General features: G+C 40.8%; 1 protein-coding gene across 1 annotated transcript; it reads left to right on the top strand.

Annotated features, from left to right (window-relative positions):
* On the top strand, positions 12,797–25,419 carry IL12B (interleukin 12B). The gene is made up of 8 exons (XM_021410939.1): positions 12,797–15,858; positions 17,691–17,772; positions 18,992–19,273; positions 20,219–20,336; positions 21,340–21,533; positions 22,347–22,492; positions 23,731–23,852; positions 24,116–25,419. Exons 2-8 carry the CDS (start codon positions 17,691–17,693, stop codon positions 24,117–24,119), a joined length of 948 nt encoding a protein of 315 aa, XP_021266614.1. The 5' UTR covers positions 12,797–15,858; the 3' UTR covers positions 24,120–25,419.

A 26,181-nucleotide genomic window follows, 5' to 3' on the forward strand; every position in this document is an offset into this window, starting at 1 on the left:
AGGTTTTTGTCAGAAAATGAAGAAAATCATCTTTCTCATTTTTTGAACAGATAACATCAATTTTTCAGTGTGAGAGATTCTTCTACTTATATACGGTAATTAAAATTTCAAAGAGCAACTTATGAACTGGTCAGCAGGATAAGAAATACACAACATTTGTATAGTCGTAGAGTTTGCACATGTCTTGTCCCTTCATGCTGTCGGGAGTTGCTTGGGTTCCACTGTTGTTTTGAAATAACATGTAAGGTGCGTTTTTTCTAATGCAATGTTTAGCATTTCTAATGAATTTTGAGCTTGGCAGGCACATCTCATCTGTCAAGGGACTTCTGAAAGATATCAGTCACTGAACTGGTAGGTTTGATTCACAGTCTGCCCTTCATATTTCGCTGGATCAAGTTACTTACCTGTCCCCATCAAATGTACTTTATTTACTGTATCTAAAGGTCTTGAAACTTCTTTTTCTCTCCCCATCATCCAGATGGTAGCTATGTGGAGATATCCTTCATCCCATTAGCTGGCCTGCTGTGACGGCCAGAATTTTCATGCTCTTGAAATATGACCTTCTACTGACCAACAGTTCTGGCTTTGGAGGCAATCTGGAAGTAGAAACACCATTTACTCAAGCAAGTAAACCTGGCAAATTTTTCATACGTTTTCCTCATAAAACAACATTTCTCTGTCTATAAGAGACATGTGGAGGAATAATTCAGGGTGAGAATTTCCATGTTCCTTGAGTTCTTCCTTTAATGAGGAGGTTGCAGATATTGAAGGAGGATGTGTAGAGATTCATCTGCACACACGCTTATATGTGAACCCACTACTTTGATAAGTGCAATGACCGTGCTGCTCTTAATGTTCATATGACTCTTATGACAGCTCACTTTCCTGTGACAATAGGGAACCAGTTTCAGATTTTTTGGTTTTGTGGTCAAGTTAGGTCTTACAGACAGCTCTGGGGGAAGTACTACAGCAAATACAGATTATGTCTTCTTTGAAAGGTTTACTATTTTATTACATAATAAAGAGAGCTCCTTTTCTGACTCATCGTGTTGTTTTATTTCCCCTAATATGTAAATGAAACCACAGAGTTGTTTTGACTGGAGCTGGTTGTTACATCCCTTGATAACCCGTCAGCAACTGGAAGCTTTGCTGAACTAAAACTGAGGACATGCAAATTAAGGACTGTGTACTCCACCTCTGGCTGCTCACAGAAGGAAACAGCAACATCTTTAACATAACAAATTTATTTGTATTTCAAAATAGCCATAATTAAAATTGGAACTGGGGAAACTGGGAATGCATGAGAAAGAAGTCATTATCTTGTAATAACATTCAGTCCCCTACAATGACTTCAAAAAGTGAGCCGGCCGCGTGCCCTGGCAGCCCAAAGGGCCAGCACTACCCCAGAGCGCCTCAGGGCCAGCACTGCCAGCTGGGCAAGGGAAGGGCTTGTCCCACCCTGCTCTGCTCCAGTGCAGCCCCACCTCAAGCACTGGGTGCAGTTCTGTGTGCCACGATACAAGACGGACATAAAAACTATTAGAGAGTGTCCCCAGGAGGGCTACAAAGGGTTTGCAGGGCAAGGCATATGGGTTTGTTCAGGTCAGAGCGGGATCTATACCGTGCTCCTGGAGGAATGTGCAGCGAATACTCCAGGTAGCCTCAGTGGACAGAGATGGGGCTGTGAAGGAGGAGGTTGTGGACCCCACAAATCAGCAGAAGCACAAGGTGGATGTCATGGGAGTAGTGGGGTTGTCCTGCACTCTGTGATGAAGAATGACGTGGGACACTCACATCCAGCCAACGCTGCTATCTGCTTATTCAGATTTTCCTTAGACATTTTTTGCTGTAACTGGCAGCTTCTGCCAGCTGACATGACATGAGAGGAACAGTTCTTGACTCGTAACAGGAAGTAGCTACGTGGAGGGGAGGCAGTAGCTCCAGCTGGGCTGGTCTTCATCGTGATTAAGGAAACTTGAATGTTGGTGCCAGGCCTGGGTAGGAGGTAGTCTCTGATGTAAAGCTCGTAGTAAAGGTCAAAAGCAGCCAAATGTTACTGGCAATGCCTTGCTCCATCCCTGGGTTCCTGTTACATCTCTGATGCAGGAACCCTCCCACATGGTCATGGGGTAGGTCTGAGCTTCCAAATGAAAGGCAGTAACAGAGAAAGAGAGCTTCTAGAAGGCATTCTCTTTCATACTCCATGATGAAAAGTGTTTTCTTCTATAAAGAGAACCTCTTATCACAATTACTTAAGTTTAAGCGAAGGGGACATTTTTCTTTTTTAACTTTGACTAGGATTCCCTTTCCAGCTGGACAAATCAGTTCTTTTAAGAGCGGCTTTCTATTTTCCTTTCTAAATGGAGGTGTGCTAAAGTTGCTTGTGAAGAATGTTAAACTTATTTTCATTCTCCTTGACTTCAGTGTTAGTAATGCCTTTTTGTACAAAACGAGAAACGGAGCTACAGAGCCTCTAGGACAAACCTCATGGCTAAATATTTGAACACTTGTAGTGATAACAAGGATAACCTATATGCAACTGCACACAATGTTCTCTACCGATACCTTATCCAAATCCCATGCTTTTACATGTACTGCTAATGGAAACCTGCCTGTGTTCTTCCTACTACATTTATCTCCACCTTGCTTGCTAGAACTTCTAATTCAAGTCTTAGCAAAAGCCTAAGCACTACCAAACATGTCAAATGGGACCTCTCCCAACAAAGATGACTCTATATGATCTATGACTGAAGAGGCACAGTGCAGTACGAGATGCATCTTCACTGTCTTGACAAAAATAGAAGTTATTTAGCAGAATCTAAGTTTCTTTCCCTGCCTTTCCTGTCCCACAGCTTTGTTGTACTAGTTGTGTGTAAATAAAGTTGCAGAGCAGGAGAACGCTCAGTCAGAGAGAGACATTCGTACGGAGGACAGTACAATATTACTTGAGTTCTTTTCTCCCCATTTCTATTTCTTCCTTTTCATGAATAATTAATTATAAGGAAAAGGCAATGCAAATTTATTTCCCTTTAATGAAATGGTAATTATAGTAGTGTCACAATAGAAATTCATGACTGCTTGGAATTTTAACTCTGACTCGGTTCCCAAACCCATGGCTGTGCCCTGTCACCTGCCATCCAGCAGTTGCAAAGAAAAAGTTGCCGTCAGTTATAAATAACTCTGCAGCAGATCAGAAAGTTCCCCTTTCCTTAATTCTGCGACAAAGCACGCTGGCTTGACTTCTACGGAAAGCTGTGCAGTGACTGAAGGAATATGGTTGTCTCACACCGCATCCTGTGTCTGTGGTGGTTCTGCCAGCCGGTTTATGGAGCACTGCCAGGCTCACCGTGCTGGTTGCAACCTGCAGCGTGCCTTGCCCTTCCAGCCAGCCCGAAGTTCCCTGCAGATCCTGCACCAATGTGTTCTTCCATGAGGAAGCTCATAGTAGTTAAGTCCCATGTCCACTAAATTCAGCTGTTTGAACACAAAAAGATAAGAAGGTAGCAGTTCTCATATGAAGGATAGTATTTTATAGACGTTCTGATCTATCTACACCATTAAGCTACCTATACTGGACTGCATTCTGTGAGAAAAGTGGTTTTCTGCTGGAATCTGTAATCGTGAGTGACAGATTGTTTGCTTTGGGCAAACAACAGTTCCTTTGACAGAGAGGTTTGTTATGATTGTCAGACTCTCTGAACTGGTTTTAACTCTCAGGTGTTCTTTTGTGGGTGGAGAGAATTTACACAGAACATCTAAAACTGATATTATTATTACTTCTACAAACAAGCATTGCAGAAGAATATTAACGATTAACTTCTGAGGTAATCAGATGTGTGTTTATGGAAGAGATTCCGCAATGCAGGGCTTTTTCCGACAATTTCTTACTTGACTTAGAAATTCCATAACCAATTGGAAGATTGTACAGCTTTGCCTCACCATATTAGGGGTTTTACACTGAGGAATATCATAAATGCAAATAAGCTCTTTGCTTGGTCATCTGAAGTCAGAGGATTAAACACTGAATATTAGGTATACTGTTTTCATATGGTGTTTCTTTACACTAGCTATTACTGTGGAAAGGAAGTAACATCATTTGTGGCTGGAACCCACATTTGACCGACGACTGACTTTCTAATGTTGGGGAAAGGTTTAGTGGAGGTAGGGAGAAACTTCATGGTGTGCTCATTACATCAATATCTATTGTGTGATTTAATTGAGCTTAGCACAGAGGAATTGAATTTGTGTTTTGAGTACTTTGAGGATTGTACTAGGAAATCTGGCTACAGAAAGAGGCAAAAAAAAATGCAATTAAAGCTGTAAGGTAAAAAGTGGAGTGATGAACTCTTGGCTTAAATGGATTTTAAGCCAAGTGGAATGTGAGGGCTGGTGAATCTGTATGCTTTGCACTGTGGGGATGGAGAATGACTCTAATTTATGTTCTGTTTATTCCTTCTCCAACCTACACAGTGAGAACTGCCCCTCCAGAAAAACAAGACTGAGCCATACGGCAGAGCACAGTTAGGGAGTGATACAGAAGTGTCAACAGTCACCATGTGATAGCTGTTGTTTACTTAACAAGATAGCAACTCCTTTCCCAGTAGCCTAGAAAGTCCAGGTTCCATCAGCATCATGTTTTTTGCCTCGTAATGAGAGCAGAACCCAGTGGAGACCATACTTTTCTGGGATTTGTGCAAGACAGGCACAGCCAGTTCTGTTTAATAGATAAGGTACTAAATGACCTGCCTATAAAACACAGGATCAAACAAGCTCTTGTGTGTGCAAATAGTCAGTTTTAACAGGAATTGAGTATTGGTAGCCCACTGGCCACTATGAAGAGCCTTGTGTATAGGATCAGCAAAAAAAAGTCATTGGATTATATTCTTGACCCAAAAAATCCTTAGTACAAATCCATGAATATCTTAAATATAACACATTTCCTTTTCTTTTTTCTAACTATGTCTTCTTAAATAGATTTAAAAGAGGTCTCATCTCTGCTCAAGTCCAGGAATATACTGACACTGATCAACTTTTTCTTCTGTGTCAGACACTTTTTCTATGGACCTGTTGTGATGTGTTTACTCAGGATGATGTCAGACCCAAGGGAGGAGTAAGAGAGCTCTGTTCCAAATATGAATAACTCCAGGCACATCCTCATACCCCATGGCACAATGTGAGGCAGAAATAAATGTTGTCACTCCATGAAAGCAGTTTCATCATTCTTTTGGGAAAGTACTTAGTGGAAGTTCCCTCACACAAGGCTTTCTCCTCACCTTGACACCTAAATTGTTTGCTGAATGGCAGATATTGACCAACCATTCATCCGCTCTGAATAAGAAACAGTAGGTAGGTTCACACCCAAAATCTCAAAAGGCACTCCATAATGGCATGAAAAGCTGTGTGTCTGATTTGCTTTGCTCAAGAAGAAGTATAAAAAGTCATCGCCTCTCCTGTCTTGCTTCCTCTGTGACCCAGTCCAATTACGTTGCTAGCAGGCAGAACTGTAGGGCAGTGATCAGTCTCTTCACTCCCCACCTTTCTGCATCTGTGCAGCTCAGGCAGTAGAGATCTGCTCTTGAATGAAGCAATTGATTGTTATGTCTTCCCCCTTCTCCTCTCTTACTTGGCATCTTAACATTTGGGGCCATACCAGCTGGGTCAGTGTCCACCTTCTTAGCTCACCGGTTAAGGTTTTGTTGCCTGAAAGTGCAAAAGGGTAGCAACAACAACCCTGGAATTTGTGACAATTTCTGTTCGTCCCATTGCTGTTCAGGCCTTGAAACAAGGCACTGCAGTGCACTTTGATGTGTCTTGCACCATACACAGTCACAGAGACACAGAACTCTGCAGTGGAACTGTCCTCTTTTGTTTTTTCCCCTGCCAGTCTGAGTTCAGGGAGATGTTCAGATTTTTCAGGGTTGAAATCAGAAATAAAAAACAGGCTGCATTTCTCATAAGTTTTAGAATCAACACTTAACAAAGCAAAAAGCTGTAACATCTTGTTTGTAGTCACATTTCTATCATATCTATCGTTTTAGTATTTGTATATGTAGCACTGTTAAATATAACTCTAGCCAGCAATCAGCTGCTAAATATGAAGAAAACTCTTTAAGGACCAGCGTGTGCTTGTTAACAAACCTGAATGTCTTCCCTACAAAAGAGGGATCGCAGGAAAAGAATTCGTGTTCTCTGCTACTGTTAGAGACAGGATGCTGAGCTCAGCTGGATTTGGCCTCATCTGGGAAAGACTTTTGTATACTTTACTCCCTATTGTACTTTATATTTTCTTAGTAATAATCCTAAGGGGACTCGAGAGCTGTTAGATATAAAATTGTAGGAAAGAACAAGAATCAGATTTGGAAAGACTTGTCAGTGCATTTGAATAGCTTCTGTCTGGAGAGTTATCTACAGTAACATGATGCTTTGCTATCAAATGGGGTCTTTGGCTGCAAGACACCACACTGGAAAAACCTTCAGGAAGAGAAATTTAGAGATATTAAGGCTGGAACAGACTAGTAGATCTTGTTCATCCTGCTGTACAGCATTTTGTCAGCAGCTACTACTCTGTTCAGGCCATGATTGCCTTTTCTGTTAATTAGATACCACTTTTTGTTTGTTTCACCTCACTGCTATCTTGACCAGCCGTTGACTGTGAGTACAATCAAGCATTTCAAAGGTAAGTGATACATGATCAGTTGCAACACAGCAAAGGAATGATGAAAATTGCCCTAGGCATTGTTCCTGCAACATTAAATAAATGAAGTTAGATTCAGCAGTGTAAAAATCCCATGTTCAAGTTTTTGACATGAATGAAAGCTCCCTACAAATGTACAGTCTGTACTAGGAAAGGCAGCTACATGTGGTATTGTACTGTGACGGGGTTTGTTCCTGTGGAATGTCAGCTGATACCATTAAAATCAACATCTGCTTTTCTTTCCATTGTGTTCTACTGACATTGTGTTCTACTGATCTCATACTGAGATGTGGTGATATCAGTGAAAACCATGAATTAGTTATAAAAATATGGCATGATAGAACACCTACCAACCAGTTACCAGAGTAGCTTCTATAGGTTCTGAAACTGAGATAGAGGCCAAGAGTCTGTTGCTGCATCTATGTGGGCTCAAGAACTTGCCATTGCTGCATTCCTGTGATTGCAAGGACTGTTCAACTGGGTGTCCTCTGCTTTGAAAAATAAGAAAATGTTTCTCTTCCTTCTCTGATATTAATTTCTCCTCCCCTAAGAAGGTTGGTCCCTATCAGTTGCAACCTGTGTCAGAGCCTGGTATCATAAACCTGTAAGTTAGCTTTCCTGTAACATCTTTATGACGCTTATAGCATAGCAGTTTCACATGCTTGCCCTCATGCCAGCGTAGCCGGAACTTTAAAATAAAAACAAACAACAAACCTGTGGTTTGTGTGAATGAAGTGATTAACAGGGCAGAGTACAAAGTGAAAGCAACAGGCCCTTCCCTGTGCAGCAGAGGAAAAGACCAGAGCAGCTGGCTAGAACCGGCAGCTGGGTCACTTGGCACCCAGTACAACGTTGCCATTCACCTGCCATGAACAGGAACGACGTATTGCTCATCAGGAATAGAGGTGGCAAACACCAGGAAAACTCGGGACAGGGACCACGCAGAAATACCGCTTCAGATCTTCGTTATGAAACTCTTCGTCTCATAGCTGGCATACAGGTGTCTGCACCTGCCCTTGTGTCTTGAACAAGAACTCTTCTGCAAATTTTTCTTTCAGAAATGCGTGGTGGCAAGAAATGGAATTGCTGTGGTTAAGTGTGAAACAATCTAACTCCCAATTAGTTGTAACGATCTCCATGTCAGCGCAGCTGGGAGCGGTACAGACAAAATATGTTTCAAAAGAAAGGACTCCTTCTTTTGGCTCTTTCCTATGTGCTGAATTACTTTTGGCTGCAGAGACATCATTCTTTGAAGTACAGACATCTTTAAAAGATTCCTCCTCTCTTTCAAATAAGAGCAAGATAACGGGCATCCACCCCTAAGTAGACCGGAGCACAGACGTAGGTATGCCAGTCCATTCTGTGAGAAGGGAGGCAGCGCACTTCAGGTCTGGCCACGAACCATTTACATCCAGTGGAAGTTTCTCCTGTCCTCAAGTCCAGCTGGTTGCTGGGTGTTCATGCTGCCTGCACACATGTGGATGCCTTCTGCAGGAGCCTTGCTCAGATTCAGAGATGTCTGAAGTCAGTTTCCCTGAGTAACCATCATAGATCTAGCACCCAGGAGACCTTTTGGTGAGCACTGCACCAAAAGCTTTTTTCACAGAAGTCCAAGCTAAACATGCATTATGTTAGAAAGATTAAGCCTGATCTGTTTTTCTTTTTAAACCTGGAACATCCATTTTTCTACTGCAGAAACTCTGTATAAATTTAAATTAATTCACCTTTCTCTTCTATTAGGAAGGGAAAATAAAAAAAATTTTTTTTAAAGGCTTTTCTTCCAGCTTTTAAGTGGGTGCTGAAAAGTTCCAGGAACCACTGACAGATTACCTTATCTTTTGCAGCTTATTAGCATAAAAGCTATGTAAGGTTTTGAATTACATAGTTTTAATTACTCCTGGGCTAGTACCAAATATCCTTATTATTTCTCTAATTGCAGCATTAATAACTCTCACAGTTTTAAAGGTGCTTATGATTTCTTAACACGACAATTAATCTTAAAGCTCTGATTTAGAAGATAAGTGAGACTGAATTTTCATCTTACATTTTTTTTAACTAAAATCACAGCTTCTCTCTGTTGTGGTAGCAAAGAATATCTGAAGAATGTAACTTGGCTGCACCCTGAATGCTGAAACAATGCCAGCAGAAGGCAGAAAACCTTGTTTAAAAAATAGCTTCCTGGAGTAGAGGTATCTGGGGCCTGAGGAAGGCTAGTGGCTTTGAAGCCCCTCCAAGGCCACAAACCATTACCTGGTTATATACCAGGTAGTGGCTGTTAATCTAGAAAACCATTACCTGGCATATAATAGCAGCAAGGAGGATTCATCAGTCTACAGTCCCTCTTTTTTCCCCATTCCACTGTAGTGGCTAGAAATCATCACATGCCAAGGCTCCTGAATTTTTACAACTTGGGTTGGAAATACTGTAGTCCCACTTATTACAACATGACTCCAGCAAAACCAGCATTCACAGAACTTACAAGAGCTCATTTCATATCACAAAACAACCACTGAAGTCATTTCAGAAATTTCCTTTGACTTAAAGCAGTTGAGGGATGCTTCGGTGGTTTATTTGTGAAACATCTTTGCTTTCCAAACAGGCCTTGTATGACCTCATTCATTAAGTCATAGGAGGTGCTGAAGCTTGTATTACATGATTTAAAATCTTTTCACAACCTCCAGGAACCTGGAATTTTCAGACAGATGATTAATGATGTAACAGGATGCCGAGATTGTGACTGGGTACTGAATCTTACTGCCAAATCCTGGAAACCCTTACAAGATAGGGCCACATGCTCAGTTTGAGCCTATAGGCTTCAGCATAAAAGAAATATATCCATATTAATAATTACACAGCAAAAGAACAAATTGTCATGACTTTCCTTCAAGGTATATCTCCAAGTTACCTCTGTCCACCTTCCCCTTCAAAATAGCAGCAAAAGCTGATGAGGTAACTATTTTTCACAGTGATTACACTTTGTACTGACATGTATACTTCAAGAGGATTTATGTCAGTATAATATAATATACATATATAATACTCTCAACACAGTATTTCATACACAGATGTCAGCATGTTTGCAGGGACCCTGCTCTTTGCCAGGAGTTGTAGGGCAGTAGTTAGCACAAGTGCCAAGGCTGAACTACACTCCCTCTTAAGAAGAGCTTAAAAATCTCCCTGCGAAATACCATGTAAACATAGCCACAGTCAGTGCAACTAATAGCAAGAATAACTCCTCTCCTTTGCTGTACTGGCATTCATGCCATGGTAACAGCGTGGTATCCAAGCAGTGTGCATGTATATGGCACACACAGTTTTCCCCAGAGGAGGAAGTGTGTACAGCTTGGGAGGGAAGAAGGAGGGTTTGTTTGTTCTTTATAGACACATTGCAGGCAGGAGCGGAAGGCAGTGGTGTTTGCTGACTTCCTGGAACATTTCATTCAGAGCTCTTGGGCCATCTCTGGAGAAAGACCTGTTTTCCTTCTTCCCTTTCTCAAAAAGATGTGTTGTCTTTACAACAGCTCAGCTCATGGTTCACATGCAGCCTGTTCCTCATAAGGCCCTTTGATATCACATGTGGCCATAGGGCCATAAACTCATACTAAATTAAAGGAGAATAATTTCTGGTGCTGCCTACAGCTCACTTTTTTTTTCACATTGTTCCCTCTGAGACATTAAAGATTGGTTTGCAAATCACAGTGCCAAAATGAATTGTTAGTGCTGCAGAAGCATAATAGAAATTGTAAGCTGTCCCTCAAATAATGTGCTATTAAGTGGAAGATGAGTAGTTAAAAGTAGAATATTCCCAATAATTCCACAAAAAGAAATAAAACAGAATGAACCCTGAAATATAAAATATCTGCAAGACATTGTTATAACCAATTTCTTTCTGTCTCTGAGGCATGCTTAACCCTTGCAGCTCTTTTAGTTAATGAATTTTAAATGATTAATATAATTCCAAAACCTTAGTATTACCGTTTCTCTTCTCTTCAGTGTCATGATCTTGCTATATTATCCACTTTATCTTTCTCCTGCGTTGGTCTTTCTTCAGCTGTGTCCAAGGAATAACTGAAGAGCAGTATGAGAGCATCAGAACATTTTCCATAGCGCACAATAGATGCTGCCTAGTAACTGTCTATGTTGAAATGATTTTCCTGCATTGTCAGATGTTAACACCAACAAAAAAGTCTTACATTTAACTGGATTTTTGTAAATGCAGAATTTTCCATGGATATTCCTATGGCTTAATGTAGTGTAATGTGCTGCACTGGATGTTGCTTCCTTTGCTACCTTCAAGTGGATATGGAGAGGCTGTAGCTGTTTCCTGCAGTCTTGTTGATCCCTGGCTAACAGTGTGATTCTAGGTTTTAAAAATCCATCTCACCCCATCGCTAATGATCACTGTCTCTAAAAAATGTGACAGAATGGTCTATTCACTGATGTGTTTGTAATTGTCACTAAGTACAGGTTGTATGTGCAATGTAGTCTAGAGACACGTATTGTGTGTTCAGTGTTGACTGGACAGATGTGAATTTAGTGGGGAAGAAGGCAGTAGAACTAAGAGATGGAAGATCCTCTTTACAGTTCCCTTCTTTAGCACCAGATAGTGCTATGCGTGTATTTTATATCTATATTCAACACTATATTGAATAAGAATTAGCTCTAATCAGAAGCTTGAGTAGCTATATTAGCATGATAACGGCCAATTAATTAGATCAAGATCTCATAATAACACTGTGCAATTTCTACACTGAAGGTAGCGGATGGCCTTCCAGTTTGGAGCATGAATGAGACAATCATTATCTAAGGAAAAATACCTGTCACATGGTTTAATTTTTATGGAGTCCTGAGTTGAGCCAGGAGTCGGACACAGTGATCCTTGTGGGTCCCTTCCAATTCTGAATATCCCGTGATTCTATGATCTTGGATGTTTGATCTAGTTGTATCATAATGCAAATGAACCACTGTTCTATAGAGCTTAGATTCTATTTTATTTTTTTCAGTAGAAATGGAATATATTTTCTCTCTCTATTGTTTCACATTTCTATGAAGGTTTGATCTTGGTCCAATGATTGGTTACGTGTAGTAGCTTGGTACTGGCCTTTTTAGGGAAGATTGCTGATTGTTAACATTAGATAATATTTCCTGATGAAGTCACATAATTTACTGTTCAGTGAATGATATGTGAAGAACAGAATTCCCTTCTCACTGCTACTATGTTAATAATTAATAATTAAACTTGAGTTAATGAAACAAACCGACATCCATGCAAATCTAGCCAGCTGCTGAAGGAAATTCCATGAGAGGAATCATACTGATGATACAACTTATATAAATTTTTCTTTTATTAATGTTGCATGTTTTTCCTCCTGAACTGTGATGAAATAAGTGCACCATTCCAAGAAGCAAAAATCAGCTGTCTTCAAAAGAAAAGAAAACCATTTTCAGAAAGACCATTTCTTCCAAAAAGGAGTATTTCCATTGCATTATAGGAAATCAAACATTGTACGTAGAGTTTCCACTCTCCTATAGAGTTTCTCTCTTTCAGTGTCATAGAGAAGTAGGATAAAATGATGAGATAGATGCTGCTGTCCTCCAAATTTCCCCATATGAATATATGAGCTCATCATGGAAAACCAGACTGTCATCAAAAGACATTTTCACAATCGCTGTGTTTTAATATTTAAAAATTCCACTCTGATGGATTGTAACAAAATATCCTGTCAATGGAAGTTCCACACAGATGTGACTGTGCTCCACAACTGGCATCTAGGATCCTTGACATAAAGTTTGGGTGCCACACTACTCCATTTGTCCTGTAGCAATAACTGAGCAAAAGCAGTCACGTGGGCTGGAGTCATATGCATGAGCAGAACATATACTCTGAAAATATGTACTCGTTTACATTCACATCACTAACTATCCATGCTCCAGAATGGAGCGGGCATTTAAAGACTGACACCAGGCTGAGCTAAGCCTTAGTGACACGGCAGTCATAAAAGAAAAGCCATAGCTGATATAAGCAAAGGACAAGTTAATATTGGTTGAGAAGGAACTAGGGAACATGTATGTAAAGTTATTTGTGCACATATTTATCTGCTCAGTGACTGAATACAGCCCTCAAGTTTTCCCAGACAGTGCTGGCCTGCTTTGAACTTGAGTGCTGTCATAGAAGTAAGTTTTGGAGATGGTATTAAGTGGGAACAAATTGTTGACTAACCTTGACTGAGCCTGGAGTCTTTCTTGTTTGTGATAGCTGCCCTAAGTGCTTCATGGAAGCCGCAGTTAGAACAGGATGAGACTACGGGGGAAACAGACTTCACTTTTCACCTCTCAGGCCTGGTTACTGGATGCTAATGCACAAAGTATGCTCCATGGTGCATCCTGTAGTCTTGGTCTCCTGAGTGTCTGCTCTGGGAAAGGCGTCAGAGCACACTGAGGCTTCCTCTCTGCCCTTGTTACAGGGTTTCCTCTGGAAGGAGCAGCAGATGAACAGGAATGTGGTGCACAGCCCACTCTTATTCTGACAGGTACTTCTAGAGTCATCATTTTACAATTTTGTCTCTTATAGCAGTTTGAATACCCTTCACTTGTCTTTGCCCCGTCTGCTTCTGCTGCGTCTTTCTAAACTTGCTTCCCCAGACTGCCATTTTCTCCTTCTGAATAGCTGAAACAATGATGGCAGAAGTGGTAGTGTCTGCATGGATGACCTTTGGCAAAATGGCCTGAATAATGACAGCTGTAAAGACAAGAGTGAGAATATAAACAGTATATGGCAATGGAGAACCTGAAGCTGGATGAAAATACAGTTGTCCCAAATGACTATTTAAGAGAGGAAGACAAGCATCAGCTAGGTTAATAATCAGATAATTACAAAGAGTCTTTGAAAGGAAGGAATCAGCTCAAAAAGGAATATGAAGTAATTAAGAATCTGACATGTTGGCAACAAAGATCACAAGATGAAAGCAGAGGATCAGGCATTACCTGGCTCAGTACTGCCCCAAGTAACTCCCTTGGGATTATGACCGCTGCCAAGGCCTGACAGAGCATCCTCTCCTTCAGGCATCATGAGCTGCCTTCCTGCCAGCTAGTGCAGTGCTGGTATAAGAGGTAACACACAGGGACAAACATTTTGGGAATGCTTATGTGACATCACGAGGTGCTTTCTCACCAGCACGTGCCTTAGCAGATTGTAGCAAGCAACACAGGTACTTAGAGCTAGAAAACCCAGGAGATACGGACATGAACACATGCTCCCAAAGATGGTACATGCTTGTAACCCATGCATCCTTCCAGTGTGTGTGTGTGTGTGAGATCATGTGTGTGTGGAGGGGATTGGGGGGAGACAGAGGCTAGAACTTTTTGAGACAAGTTTTGGAAGGGTGGAAGTGTATAGGTATTAACCAACATCCTAGGAGGGTCTAGTACTCTGAATTATGCTGTATTATGGATATGGTCTTGAATGCATAGTTCACTGGTTGCTGGCCAATTCTGTTCCAAGAATAAATCAATAAACGGCTTTGATCCACATTCAGGACAGTCTACGTGAGTGGAGCAAGCCTCACTGAGAAAGTGGCACTCATAGCCTGTGAGCTCTAGCAAAGAAAAGTCTGAAGCTGACATTTGGGTAACAAGTTAGAGACACTGGGCTCAGCAGGGAAGCTGTGAAGCCCATCTGAGCGTAGCATTGCAATGCTCTAGTAACATGTTTTGTCAGATGAGACAGTGCTTTGTCAGCTACACTTATCTGCCAAAGGTGTATGTAATCTCTTGGAGTTTCTTTGAAGAGGATGGCTATGGAGAGGAAAGGATTCCACTAACATCGCTGTGGAAGCTTTTGGCACAGTTAACCCGAAGTCCTGAAACCACCCTCCTCCAAATCAGAGCCTGCCACCCTCCACGCTATCGTGCTTTCCAGCTGTGTGACAATGAGCAGGAACTTCATGCACTGGGAACTGCTGTGGCTTATAAGATTGTTTCACTGCTAATTGTGTTGTTTCCCCTTTTGTTTTGTTTTCTGGCCATGTCTGGGGGCAACAAGTATGCAATATATTGCATGTGCTTTTTTTGTTTCATCTCTGAGAGGGACTTGTGAAAGACCATTGGCTATAGCAGGAGAGACAGGCACCATCCATTGCCCTGTGACTACGTTACAGCTATGATCCCTGGGCTGTGGGAACACTCCTGTCACTAGAAAGCATACAGGCTGGGGCTGTGCCTCGTTATGAATTCCTAAAGTGTTTAAGTTGGAGTTATTTTTGTGTCTTTATAGTCAGTGTATTTCTTCTTGCGTATAACTTGTTTGTCTCACCATTTGGGTTTGGAATAGAGCTGGAAGAGGAACTCAGTTTTGGTTGGTCTGACAAACTGAATTTTCTTCTTTATTTCACAAATAAATAGTAGAAACTTTTTTTTCTCATTTTCAAAGTAATTGTTACGTATGAGGCTTTTCTTATACTTTAGTATTTATCTTAGAGGAATATTGATTTACAAAGAAAAAAAAGATTTTATTTTAAAATCGCCAACATACAAAATAACACAAAATAATGTGTCAATGGAATTTCAGCTTTTTCTCTCTGACCTAGAACAATTTATTTATGTTTTGGTTGACCAAATCTCAATTTTTAGAATAAATACAATTCTAAAGCAGCAATTAAGAACTAATTTTCCCTCTCTCTGGTGCTGACCGATGTGGTAGCTGGAATTTTAATTCATGTGATGATCTCTTTTAGCGTTTGCCAGGTAGTAATAGATGTAGTTTATCTAACTTTCTCTTTCACTCTTCATAATTTTTTTCCCATCAGACAGTTTTGGAAGTTTATTTAGTGTGTGTTTACTCTTCCCCAGATGATGAGATGAGACAGAAAATCAAGCAGGAAAGGAAATGCCTCTGGCACACCATAAAGGTCACTGTAACAATCTCATAATCTCATTTCCTCTTTAAAGTTTACCTGGGAGTCCCAAACTTTTTTTTCTTATGCCTTCGCTCTGCCACTATGTAAAAAAGGAACTCAAGCCCCATGTTGCAATTCTGTGGTATTGCGGTGAAACAGAGCATCCCTTTCAGAGTTTACAAGTATTTATAAGGCGGCCGGCGCGCTGCTTCCTTCAGATCACAGAACCAACCTGCCCGGTGACTGCAGCAACCGGCGGCGCAGGAAAAGGTACGAATTCCTTTCTCTACCTCTGGGGCTACACAAGTCCAGCGGCTGCTGAGTCCACACGAAACTACCCACAGCTTTACGAATCAGTGCTTCAAGTGTCCTGCAGTACTTGCCATGCTATTTTTCTCGCTGTGGTGTTTGTATGCTTATGTGCCTAAAATGAAAGGCGTATTGTGTGTATGTGCATAGCTAACAGGGTTGTCATCTAACTAACAGATTAGATAGCCTAATGTTATAATGATCTTTTATAGATTACCGCGTTCACTTTTGTGGGGTGTGTGCTTAGATAAATATAGAGTTATGATTAAACTTTGTTGTTTTTTTTTAAAAAAAAAATGCTGCACCTTTGAGTTGGCCATGCCTTGAGCTGGGACCTGCAGAGGTGCTGTCCGACAGAAAGCACTCTGTGATGCTCAGTGAAGGAATCCGCGCTGATTTGTAGCAGCTCACGCTCCGGATCACAGCGAGCAGGTGGAGCTGGCACGCTGTTCTCACCTATGAAGTGCTCAGGCATCTGATTAATGATGCACTGATTAATGATATCCAGAAACAGTCCATTTACGATTAATTTTTCAAGACAATTGTGAGTGGGGAAGAGGTGGAAAAATTTTCCATGGAAGTTTTTAACTTTTTTCATCAGAAATCCAAATTGTGAAGCTTCTTCCTAAAATTGGAAGAAACCTTTTTATTTGAAAGGTCTAAATTTTGACAGTGATACTGAAAAGAAAGCTCTTTCTATTCCCTTCTCCTCTCTCCATGTTTTTAATCAGTACTTCAGGTATCAGCTTTATGAAGCACAGTGATGAATGCCATGTGGCTTGAAAGCAATGAGTATCTTGGAGAAAGAGACAAAATGTAGTTTTCTTTCACAAATTGCAGATAATCCTCTCTACAGTAGGAAATCAGGAGCTAAGAATGTTTGCCTTCTAACAAAGCCATATAGCTGCACTTTGAATTCAGGGCAAAGAGTTTTACATGAGATTTAGAGAATGAATGTTATACAAATGAATATTACTACATATTGAATATACACATATATTCATGTTTTCAATCTCGTGAAAAATTCTTTTTGTATATATCTGTATCTATGTAGTCGAGTGATATATATGTACATGTTTCACGGGAACACAGCAATAATGATACACCTATCTAACATTTCTGAAATGCAGCTGTGGCACTGGTTTCAGAAGAGATTTTGCCAGAAATTGCTTGCAGAATAAATGAGGCTGTGCAGCCTGAGGTGGATACTAGACCTAGTGCCATTCAGTCAGTAGTGAAGCCATCTATACAACACATTATCACTATTATCACTATTATGGTGAAGACTATAGCCTAGAAAAATACTTCACTGGGTGCTTCATTTTAGTCACAGTGCTGTTTTTATATAGAACTACTGAGGCATATTTAAAAGCTTTGTAGGACTGGAATTTATGTTCATCGATGCTTTGGTCCAGTGCCTTATTCTGTAAGTAGCCTCACTGGCATCGGTAGAGCCTCTCTTGCACAAGGAATATTTAACTCAGGTGCCTGGGAATGCTTCTGAGCTCTTGACCAGATAAAGGTCAAGACCTGTGCACACAATTGCCTCCAAGTTCCATGATTTCTTCTCTCATAATGGTTTGTGATATGAATAACTAGCAGATGAACATCTTGCCTCTAACTTCAGTGCAAACCTGCTATGCAATTTTGATGTAGTCTAAGAATTATTAGAATGGGAGAATGTTTCTTAGTTCACTGGAACTGAATCTGTCTTCTTATCCAGCACTGAGCTTGATTTCAGTACATGCTCAACAATCCTAAATGAAATTAAGCAATATATTTTTTACCTACAGATGTCTCACTTGGTATTTGCCTTACTTTCATTGCTTTCCTTTGCTGCACTTCTGGAAGCACAGTGGAAACTTAGAGAGAATGGTAAGAAGTCTATTTTCAAAGTGTTGAGAATATACTTTTTTTATCTTTGTGTTTGAACTCAAGAAATTGTCTGTCCTTCAAAAATCCATCAGCATTTTGCCAAGCTTCCAAGTTTCCCAGAGTTGCATGTTTCATGCACTTGACATGGATTTCTCAGTGTTTCTTCTCCGTGGTAAAATCTTGAAGCTGTCATTTTGCTAGTGAAATGTACTGGTGAAAGGGTTTTATGGCTAGCTGGAACTCTAGTTTCCTTTGCTAAGTGCTTGCTGTGGTGTTGGCACCGTGAGAGACAATTTTTTGCCCCTTCTTGCATGTAGAAAGTCTCTGACAGCACTAAACGTGGCTGGGGAGCCCGTGACAGTGGTAGTATGCCTGAGCAGTAGCAGTTAAATTTGAGAACTGCAGCCGTACAGAAGTGTAGGTGAAGTCAGCCAACCTGACTACTACTTCACTTCCTGCATGAAACCATAGCAAACAGACAAGATAGTATTCCTTTCATGGAATATTTCCAAAACATTTTGTTAGGTGGTGTGTCTGCTAATTTGGAAGGACCAATAGGGCACTGCAGAGCTACAAGATGGAATTTAGAAGACTGTATGTCCTCGTGGTAGTCCACTTACAGCTGCTGTAACTCAGAGATCTTCTGTCTCTCAGTAATTGCTCCCTTTAGACCAGAGTGATAGGAGTACAAATTGTTCCCTCTAGAAAATGGAAAACAATATTAGCTGCAGGCAAATACAAACCAATTAGCTAGAGCTGCCCTCCTTCCCATTGGTCACTCACAGACCTTTAACACTGAGGAGGTCCTGTCACAGAGCCCAATGCTATTGTACTGAGGGCTTACACATGGCATTTTGTGAGCAGAAGCCAAGGGCCATGATTACCCAGGCTCAGTGTGTCCTGGCACCCTCATCTTTAAAAGAAAGGTATCTGCCTACTTCCCAAGGTTAAGAACCACTGTACAATTCTCTGGGAACCCAGGAAAAAAAGCGTTTATCCAGTTAAGATGTCACCCCTACTGGTCAGTGGGTTCTAGATACATCATAAATTTAATATAAAGTCCTTGTAGAGAAGATCTCCAGATGACAGTGGGGATCCGAAGGAAGAGAGATTTGGTAGCAGTCTTCCTAGAGAGCAGAGCTGGAAAAAGGGCTCAGTTCAGTCTTCACACTGTTAATTACGACTGGTGCTAACATGTCTTTCTCGGCAATGTCTGAAGTGTATGTCATAGAATCCGAGTGGAACGATGAGACACCAGCTAAAGAAGTGAAGCTCACCTGTAACACATCTGATGAAACACTGCCAGTTTACTGGAAAAAGGGCACAGAACTGAAAGGAACTGGAAAGACTCTGATCGCTGAAGTGAAGGAGTTCCCAGATGCTGGCAACTACACCTGTCTGACAGCTCAGACCCACGAAATCATCAGCTACAGTTTCTTCCTCATAACAAAAGTAGACTCCAATGGGCAAATGATACGGTCAATTCTGAAAAGCTTTAAAGGTACGGTCATAGCATGATGTGATGTTATCATGGTCAGTTTTGCGCGTTGCTCTTTTGTGAAGACTAGAGGGAGCTCTCTGCAGGAATGTATGAGAAATGTGCACTTCAACACCGGCCGTCTCCAAATGCTGTGGCAGTGGAAGGGAGATGATGACTTTGTGTGTGTGTGTATGGTGTGACTGACGAGCAGAACAGGAATCTGTTGTTACGGGATTAATTTAGAGCTCTTTAGACTGATAGGAAGGCGTGATGGTAGGAACAAATAGACTGGTATAAAAAACATGGGATAGTATCAGTACTACACCGCTGCTTTTCTGGTAGGGAAACCATTGACTTGTTTTGCCTCTATCTCACAGACACAGCACTCAGGAGAGGATCTGCCTCTAAGAAATGAACCCTTGGAAAGCCAGGGCTGTATGATTTGCCAGAACCAGGGATTGGTCTAGATTTTAAGTACTGCCATTTGAGCTTCTCTATTCCTGATTAACTCACTGGGACAAGCCTAGGATGTTTTGTATTTTTTGCAAAGAAAGTAACTCAGCTTGCAGTCCCTCCCTGTGGTCCAAGGAACATAGGAACTTCCAAGGCTGGAAGCTTTTCCAGCTGAATAGGTACACTCTTTCTCTACAAAAGGTACAATGGATTTGTCTAAATAAGTCCCTTGCTGACAGCTCTCTACAACATGATGGGTATGTTCTAGTTCTTGCCAACAGCCGCGTAGATGTGGTTAATGTGGTGTTGTACAGACCAGCCTTCAGCCTCTAACTGTGGTTACATGGCTTTTTCACTAGAGGTAGCTGCCCAGTGGGCAGTGTAAAAGTGTGTCTGCCTGCATACCCACCTACCAAAGTAGACTGGAATTTACTGAACTACTGTTTTCTCTCTGTTTTGACCGCTTTGTCAAAAAAAGTAAATAAATCACGTTTTCTTTCTTCGTCCATATAGAGCCAAGCAAGACATTCTTAAAATGTGAGGCAAAGAACTACTCTGGAATTTTCACATGCTCATGGATGACAGAAAACGAGAGTCCAAGTGTGAAGTTCACAATCAGGAGCCTAAAAGGGTAAAAGCTTGTACTTTCCTTAAACACCTCATAGTACAGCCAGAAGAGTCCTTCGTGTTTGTGTAGGAGATGCTGCACTGTGAGCTCCTGAGGGCAGGAGCAATCCTGCTTTCAGAGTCTGAACATCCACAAAATGTTTTGAGACTTCACTGGAATTGATTTTAATATGCGCATGGAAGTCACTCTGAAATTAACACAGATTTGAAAATGGAACCACCCCCACCGGACTGTTACAGCTGCTACAGTGCAGCCACTTAAGCAATAGCAAAAGCGGTTCGTGCAGAGGAGAGAGAGGAAGTTGAGCCAAAAGCAGAAACAATCATAGCACTGAGTCCCGGCAGATCCAGTGGAATTGAGGGAGTGGGAGGCTGCGCCCACGACAAAAGCCACACGTCCATTGCCAAGTCTCTGTTGAGGAACACTGCAGAAACCTGCAAGGGAAATGTGTGAGGGGAACCTTGGGGGAATTTCCTACCTCCCACCACTCTTGAGGGTTTCTCCAAAACATGGAGTGCCTGGGCAAAGGTCATTCAAGTTTGTTAGAGAGAAAAAAACTTCAAACTGTTTTATTTTGTTGAATGCAAATGTAGACCAAGACTCACGTCATGCATTTTAGGTGGCATTTTTTTGTTAGTTCCCAATTGAATGGTTTGACCATTATTTTCTTCCAGCAAGGCTTTGGGAAGGACTGAGGAACAAAGTTAGATACAACAGCTTGTCATGGAGCAGTGGTGTTTAGAAATGAAGTAATCTCATTTTATGTTCAAATGCAAATTGCTGCTGCTAAACAGAAGCTGGGATGGGCTTTTGTCATTTTATTAATATGTAATATAGCTACTAAATATAGAAGAACTCCTACTGAATTGTTTCTGCAGTTACTTAAGTGCAAACATAGTGTGATACACTCAAGACCAAACATCATCTTACCAATTGCATGGTATAATTATGGCAACACAATTCTTAGAACAAACCAGTATTTTTTTTTTTTCTGTTGTATGTTCAGCTCTCAAGGAGATGTAACCTGCAGCAGCCCTGTAGCTCACACTGATAAATCTGTGACTCAATACACTACCCAGTGCCAGAAGGTGAACTACTGTCCATTTGCTGAAGAGCACCAGCCGACTGAGATGTTCCTGGAGGTCATTGATGAGGTGGAATATGAGAACTACACTAGCAGCTTCTTCATCAGAGATATCAGTGAGTAGACCAGAAATCATCATTAGTTCTTAGCCTTATTCTCACTGCTGGTAGTGGAACTAACAATGGTAACTGACCAAACCAAGCTTGGGAATCCCTGCTCTGTTCTACTGTAAATCTGTATCCAGCCCCCAGTTACAGGAACAGGGGGAAACAAATCATAGCAGCAGTCTGGAAGAAGATGAGGAAGTGAAGAAGCAACGTATCCATAGCTTGTGACCTCCAAGCCTCTCTCTCCCACATCTGCCAGAAGTTTCTATAACCTTCTCTATTACATAGATGTGTTTTGGAAGGGGCACGTGGGGGAAGTCAGAGAATACCCAATAACCCAGTGGACTATTCTTTGAGAACTGCAGATTTACTAAGATAATGGTTAAGGCCAGGTATGCCTCACTCCTGATCTATTCTTAGAGACGGACATCCAGGGCAGGCTAACAGGAATTGACAGGAACTAAGAGGACACTTGTGACCATGTCATCACTCGGCACAGGAAAATGAAGCAGCATCCTAAAGAAAAATATGTTTTGCTAAGTGCCCTAACAGCAGCAGGGGGTGAAGATAACCATCTGTCTCTAACAGAGCCCTCTGCATCTTTCCAGGCAAAAAAAAAAGGATCTTACTCAGAGAGGCTCCGGGAGCGTTGTTAATTTTCCATGAGAAGCACACAATGCAGTTCTTATGCATCATGCCAACTCCCGTCTTAATCTAATAGAGGCTCCAACAGCTGGTTCATATAAAACTATTAACAATAGTACACCAACGTTATCTTATGCTGCTAATGTGAATTAATACCTTCTATATTTTCTCTTGCAGTAAAACCAGACCCACCCCAATGTCAGTATGCAAGCACAAATGGAATAGTGACCTGGACATATCCCAGGACATGGAGCACACCAACGTCCTACTTCCCTTTGACTTTCAGGATCAAAGTTGAAAGCACAAAGAAATACAATAGCAAGGTAGAAATACAACATCTGATGTGTGATTTTCTTGTTTTAACAGGATTTTTTAAATAATTTTTTAAATAAAAGCTTAGAACATACAAATCATAGACTAGAATTAAAATAAAATGAAAATGCTGCTGAGCCCCAAATGTAGAAAGGTTCTGTTTTGGAAGAAAATGACCTTCTTCCCAGCTCTGTGAGCAGTAAGATTCAACCTAGGGTGGATGAAACCTGATGTAAGTGGGGAGATAAAATCAAGTCCAGTATTGCATAGCCATGCTAGCATGAGAAAAGTATCTACTAACTCATTAGTAGACTATGTGGATCCTAATGTGGGAAAATCCCTATTTCCAAATCCATAAGTCTGGGATCTGTTGCACAGAGTTCCTTGTATGTCATTTGTACCTGGCTAGCTCAGACTTTCTTTATATGTGAATTGTCAAATAAGGAATCAGTGACTCATTTGGTAGCATTTCTGTGGATACTGGTGAAGACTGAAGTCTTCGCTTCTCACATTCCAGTTCATAGTTAATTGTTAACTATTAACCTTAATATCCCTAATTTTGCTAGTCCACTTTAGCTTGAAATAATGAAATTGTTTTGCTTCTGCTATTAACGCTTATGGGTACTCTAAAGGGCACACCACAGCAGTAGAGTGATTTGTCTTGGCAGTCAAAGAAATCAAGTGCAGAACTGGAAAGAAATACGTAGAGCAACTGACCATAGTGCAGGTCCCTCACTGCTCTCCCTTGGTCCAGAAGTCAGAAAATAAACAAATGTAATCATTACGGTCTGACATCTGATTGAACCAAGGACACAACAGGATATTTCTTTGTGAAAAGAATAAGCAAGCCTGTACCAGCAGATGGGGCCATTCACCTAGTGGTATTCCTTGAATTTAGCATGGCTGTATTGTGCAATCCCTTAGAGAAACTGGTCGGCCTACAGGGTGCTTCTTGTATTAGGAATAAATAAATAAACAAACAAACAAGCCCTCTGTTTTAATGACACTTTGGGTTTGGGGTTCGGATCACTTTCCATTATTAACTTCAGTGGGAATTTTAGTTTGTTTCCACTGAGATTAAGGTTCTCACAGCTGCTCATGACTCTAACAAGTGTGAGAGAAGACTGGTGCCTCTGGAACAGCAGACGACCAGCGTTTTCTGCAGTTACATATGCTTGGTGCAGTCTGTCTGGTGCTTTACTGTATGTTCTGGTTGACCTTTACTGACAGAGCTGTGCCCTGTTCACAGGTTTATGATACTGATGAGCAGTCTATTCGGATTCCAAGGATTGGGCCAAAAGACAAGATCTCTGTGCAGGCCAGGGATCGCTATTACAACTCATCCTGGAGTGAGTGGTCTGCGCTTTGCAGGTAAGACTCAAGGAGCCTTCTGCTGGCAGAGCAGAGGGCCACAGCTGGACAGGTGCCCAGCCCTCCTTAGCTGAAGCTGAATTCCCAATCCCTAGCAGACTGGGAAACTTCTGAGCCTTGCACTGTCTGCTTCTGAGTCCTTTAGAGAAACTGGTGGTGTTTCAGCAGATCACTCAGACCAGCGAAGCTTTACTGAGAAACTGACTAAAAATCTAGGAAAATGAAGATAATTCTTAGGTAATTTCCTTTCTTTTCTTTTACAGATAAGCACCAAGAGATTGGTTTAATGCTCCTGAATAAAGCAAAGGATGAATTAGAACAAGTAAATATGCTAACTAGAAGAAAAATCTGCATGTGAGATTATTAAGAAGCCAACGCCATGTCTTTTTTTTTCATAGTAGCTTAGTATGATCCTGATTCTGACAGATCTTTTAAAGTCCCCAGATTTGAGTGACACCACTAGCACACACCATGTTATATTAACATGGATGGTGTTTTGACACATTCCTGTCAGCTATTGTTGTCGGCTCTGCGTATTTTTGTATTGCATTTATTTACTTATTTATTACTTACTTGATATGAATTGCAATGTCAGTCAATGGCAGCTGCTAGTCAGAATGTTTCATGTGTTAACTTATACGGAACTTAACTTATTGAAAGAACTATTTATTGTTTAATTATTTTATTTTTAAATTATATAATTATTTTAGTATTTATTTATTATTTATTTATTTATTTATTTATTTATTATTTTGTTGAAATATATAAGCACAGAAAGGCTTGGCTGCATGATGCAGCTCTGTGTCATATCTCAGGGCTATCTTCATCTTCCAGTCCGACAGTTACTATTTGAGAAGAAGGAACTGCAGATTCAGAGTCCTGGAAATGTTAGCTGCTGCATTTTTTCAGCTGTTTGTGGTCAACATTGCAAATCAGAGGCAGCTGAAATATTTAAAAGTTCAACTGCTGTGTATCTGATATTTCAGAGAGCAATTGAGAACTGGTGTTATATGTGAATGTTAAGCATCTAATTAAAGTTAGAATTTTAGAACATGGGTTTTCATAGCTCATTTTGAAGATACTTCTCTAGTACTGCCAGATGCGCTAGGTATCTTCACAGAACCTTAGGAAAAGAATCAAATCCTAATTCTGAACTGCTTACAGTGTAAGTCCCCAGGTCTGGAAAAAAAGCAGAAGCACGTGTTGAATCCCCTCTTTTTTTGTCAAACCATTTCAGTTGTGACTTTAAGTAGAGCAAAATGCTTTCAAATATCTTTGAGGGCTTGGGCCTTTATCCTTGATTCAGGATCACTGGAATTAAAAGAGTCTTCAATTGTGACCATGCTTCCTTTTTTTCCAGTCTTAGAAATGGGTGGTGATTTAAGTATTTAAACATTGAAACATAGGAAGTATCTGATATTTCAGAAAACCATTGATAATCTAGCTACAAGGGTTTATTACTATTATATTAAGTATACTTATTTATTATATTATTATTTATTGCTATTGCATATGATTCTTATTTCTGCTGTAAACGCAACTTACTTCATGACATGCTTGTTTTATAAAGGAGCTAATAAACATGTCTGAAAAAAACATTGATTCACTTCTGATCTTTTAAGATGAAAGGTTAGTATCACACATTACTTTTCCAGCACAATACTTGATGCTACTTCTGAGGCAATATCTGCAGAGAGGCGTAGTATCTTTCCTTTATGAATTGCCTAGTGCTACCAAACTGATGGCCTGTAGAAGTGTACAGGACAACCCCAAAAGGCAACGTGTTAGCAGTCTCTTCTAAACACTCTGCAGGCTGACAAGTGATTGCTTCTTTTGCAGTCTGAGGGTACATTGAAATTCCCTGTCCTTTGTGGTCGGGAGGTTTGCAGCTGCAGTCCGGCTGACATGTATCTTGAGGTCCTTGGGGTTTCTCTCTAAAACTGTTGATACAGTGTTCAGAATTAGTGGGGCCTTTCTGTTCTTCAGATTCCCAAAGCATCCTTGGTAGCAATGACTGAAGCCTCTTATTAACTTTGATTCACTCTAGTTTTCTCACAGAAATACTCAGGCTTCATGTACAAGTGCCCTGACAGAAGAGAATATGCCTTTCTGTGTCATGATCTTGTCAGGTGAAAGAAACTTCCCTACAGGAAGCATTCCTGGCATAGATCACAAGGTGATGTGGAGCCTGCAGTGAGGAAAAGCATTGTCTAAGATTATTCAGAAAAACAGCAAAGCACAGCTTGAAACTGCCATTGCTTCTGCAGAAAGCAAGCTACGTGTCCGATGGCTGCTCTCTGAGACCAAGCTGGCTTCAGTCCTTGGCTAT

Source organism: Numida meleagris, chromosome 12, assembly GCF_002078875.1.
Source record: "Numida meleagris isolate 19003 breed g44 Domestic line chromosome 12, NumMel1.0, whole genome shotgun sequence".
NCBI lineage: Eukaryota > Metazoa > Chordata > Aves > Galliformes > Numididae > Numida > Numida meleagris.

Excerpts from the sequence above, each read along its gene's own strand:
- IL12B (XM_021410939.1), top strand. The coding sequence starts at position 17,691 with ATGTCTCACTTGGTATTTGCCTTACTTTCATTGCTTTCCTTTGCTGCA. Across the intron at positions 19,274-20,218 it reads AATTCTGAAAAGCTTTAAAG|AGCCAAGCAAGACATTCTTA; the intron begins GTACGGTCATAG and ends TCGTCCATATAG. Across the intron at positions 22,493-23,730 it reads CAAAGAAATACAATAGCAAG|GTTTATGATACTGATGAGCA; the intron begins GTAGAAATACAA and ends CCCTGTTCACAG.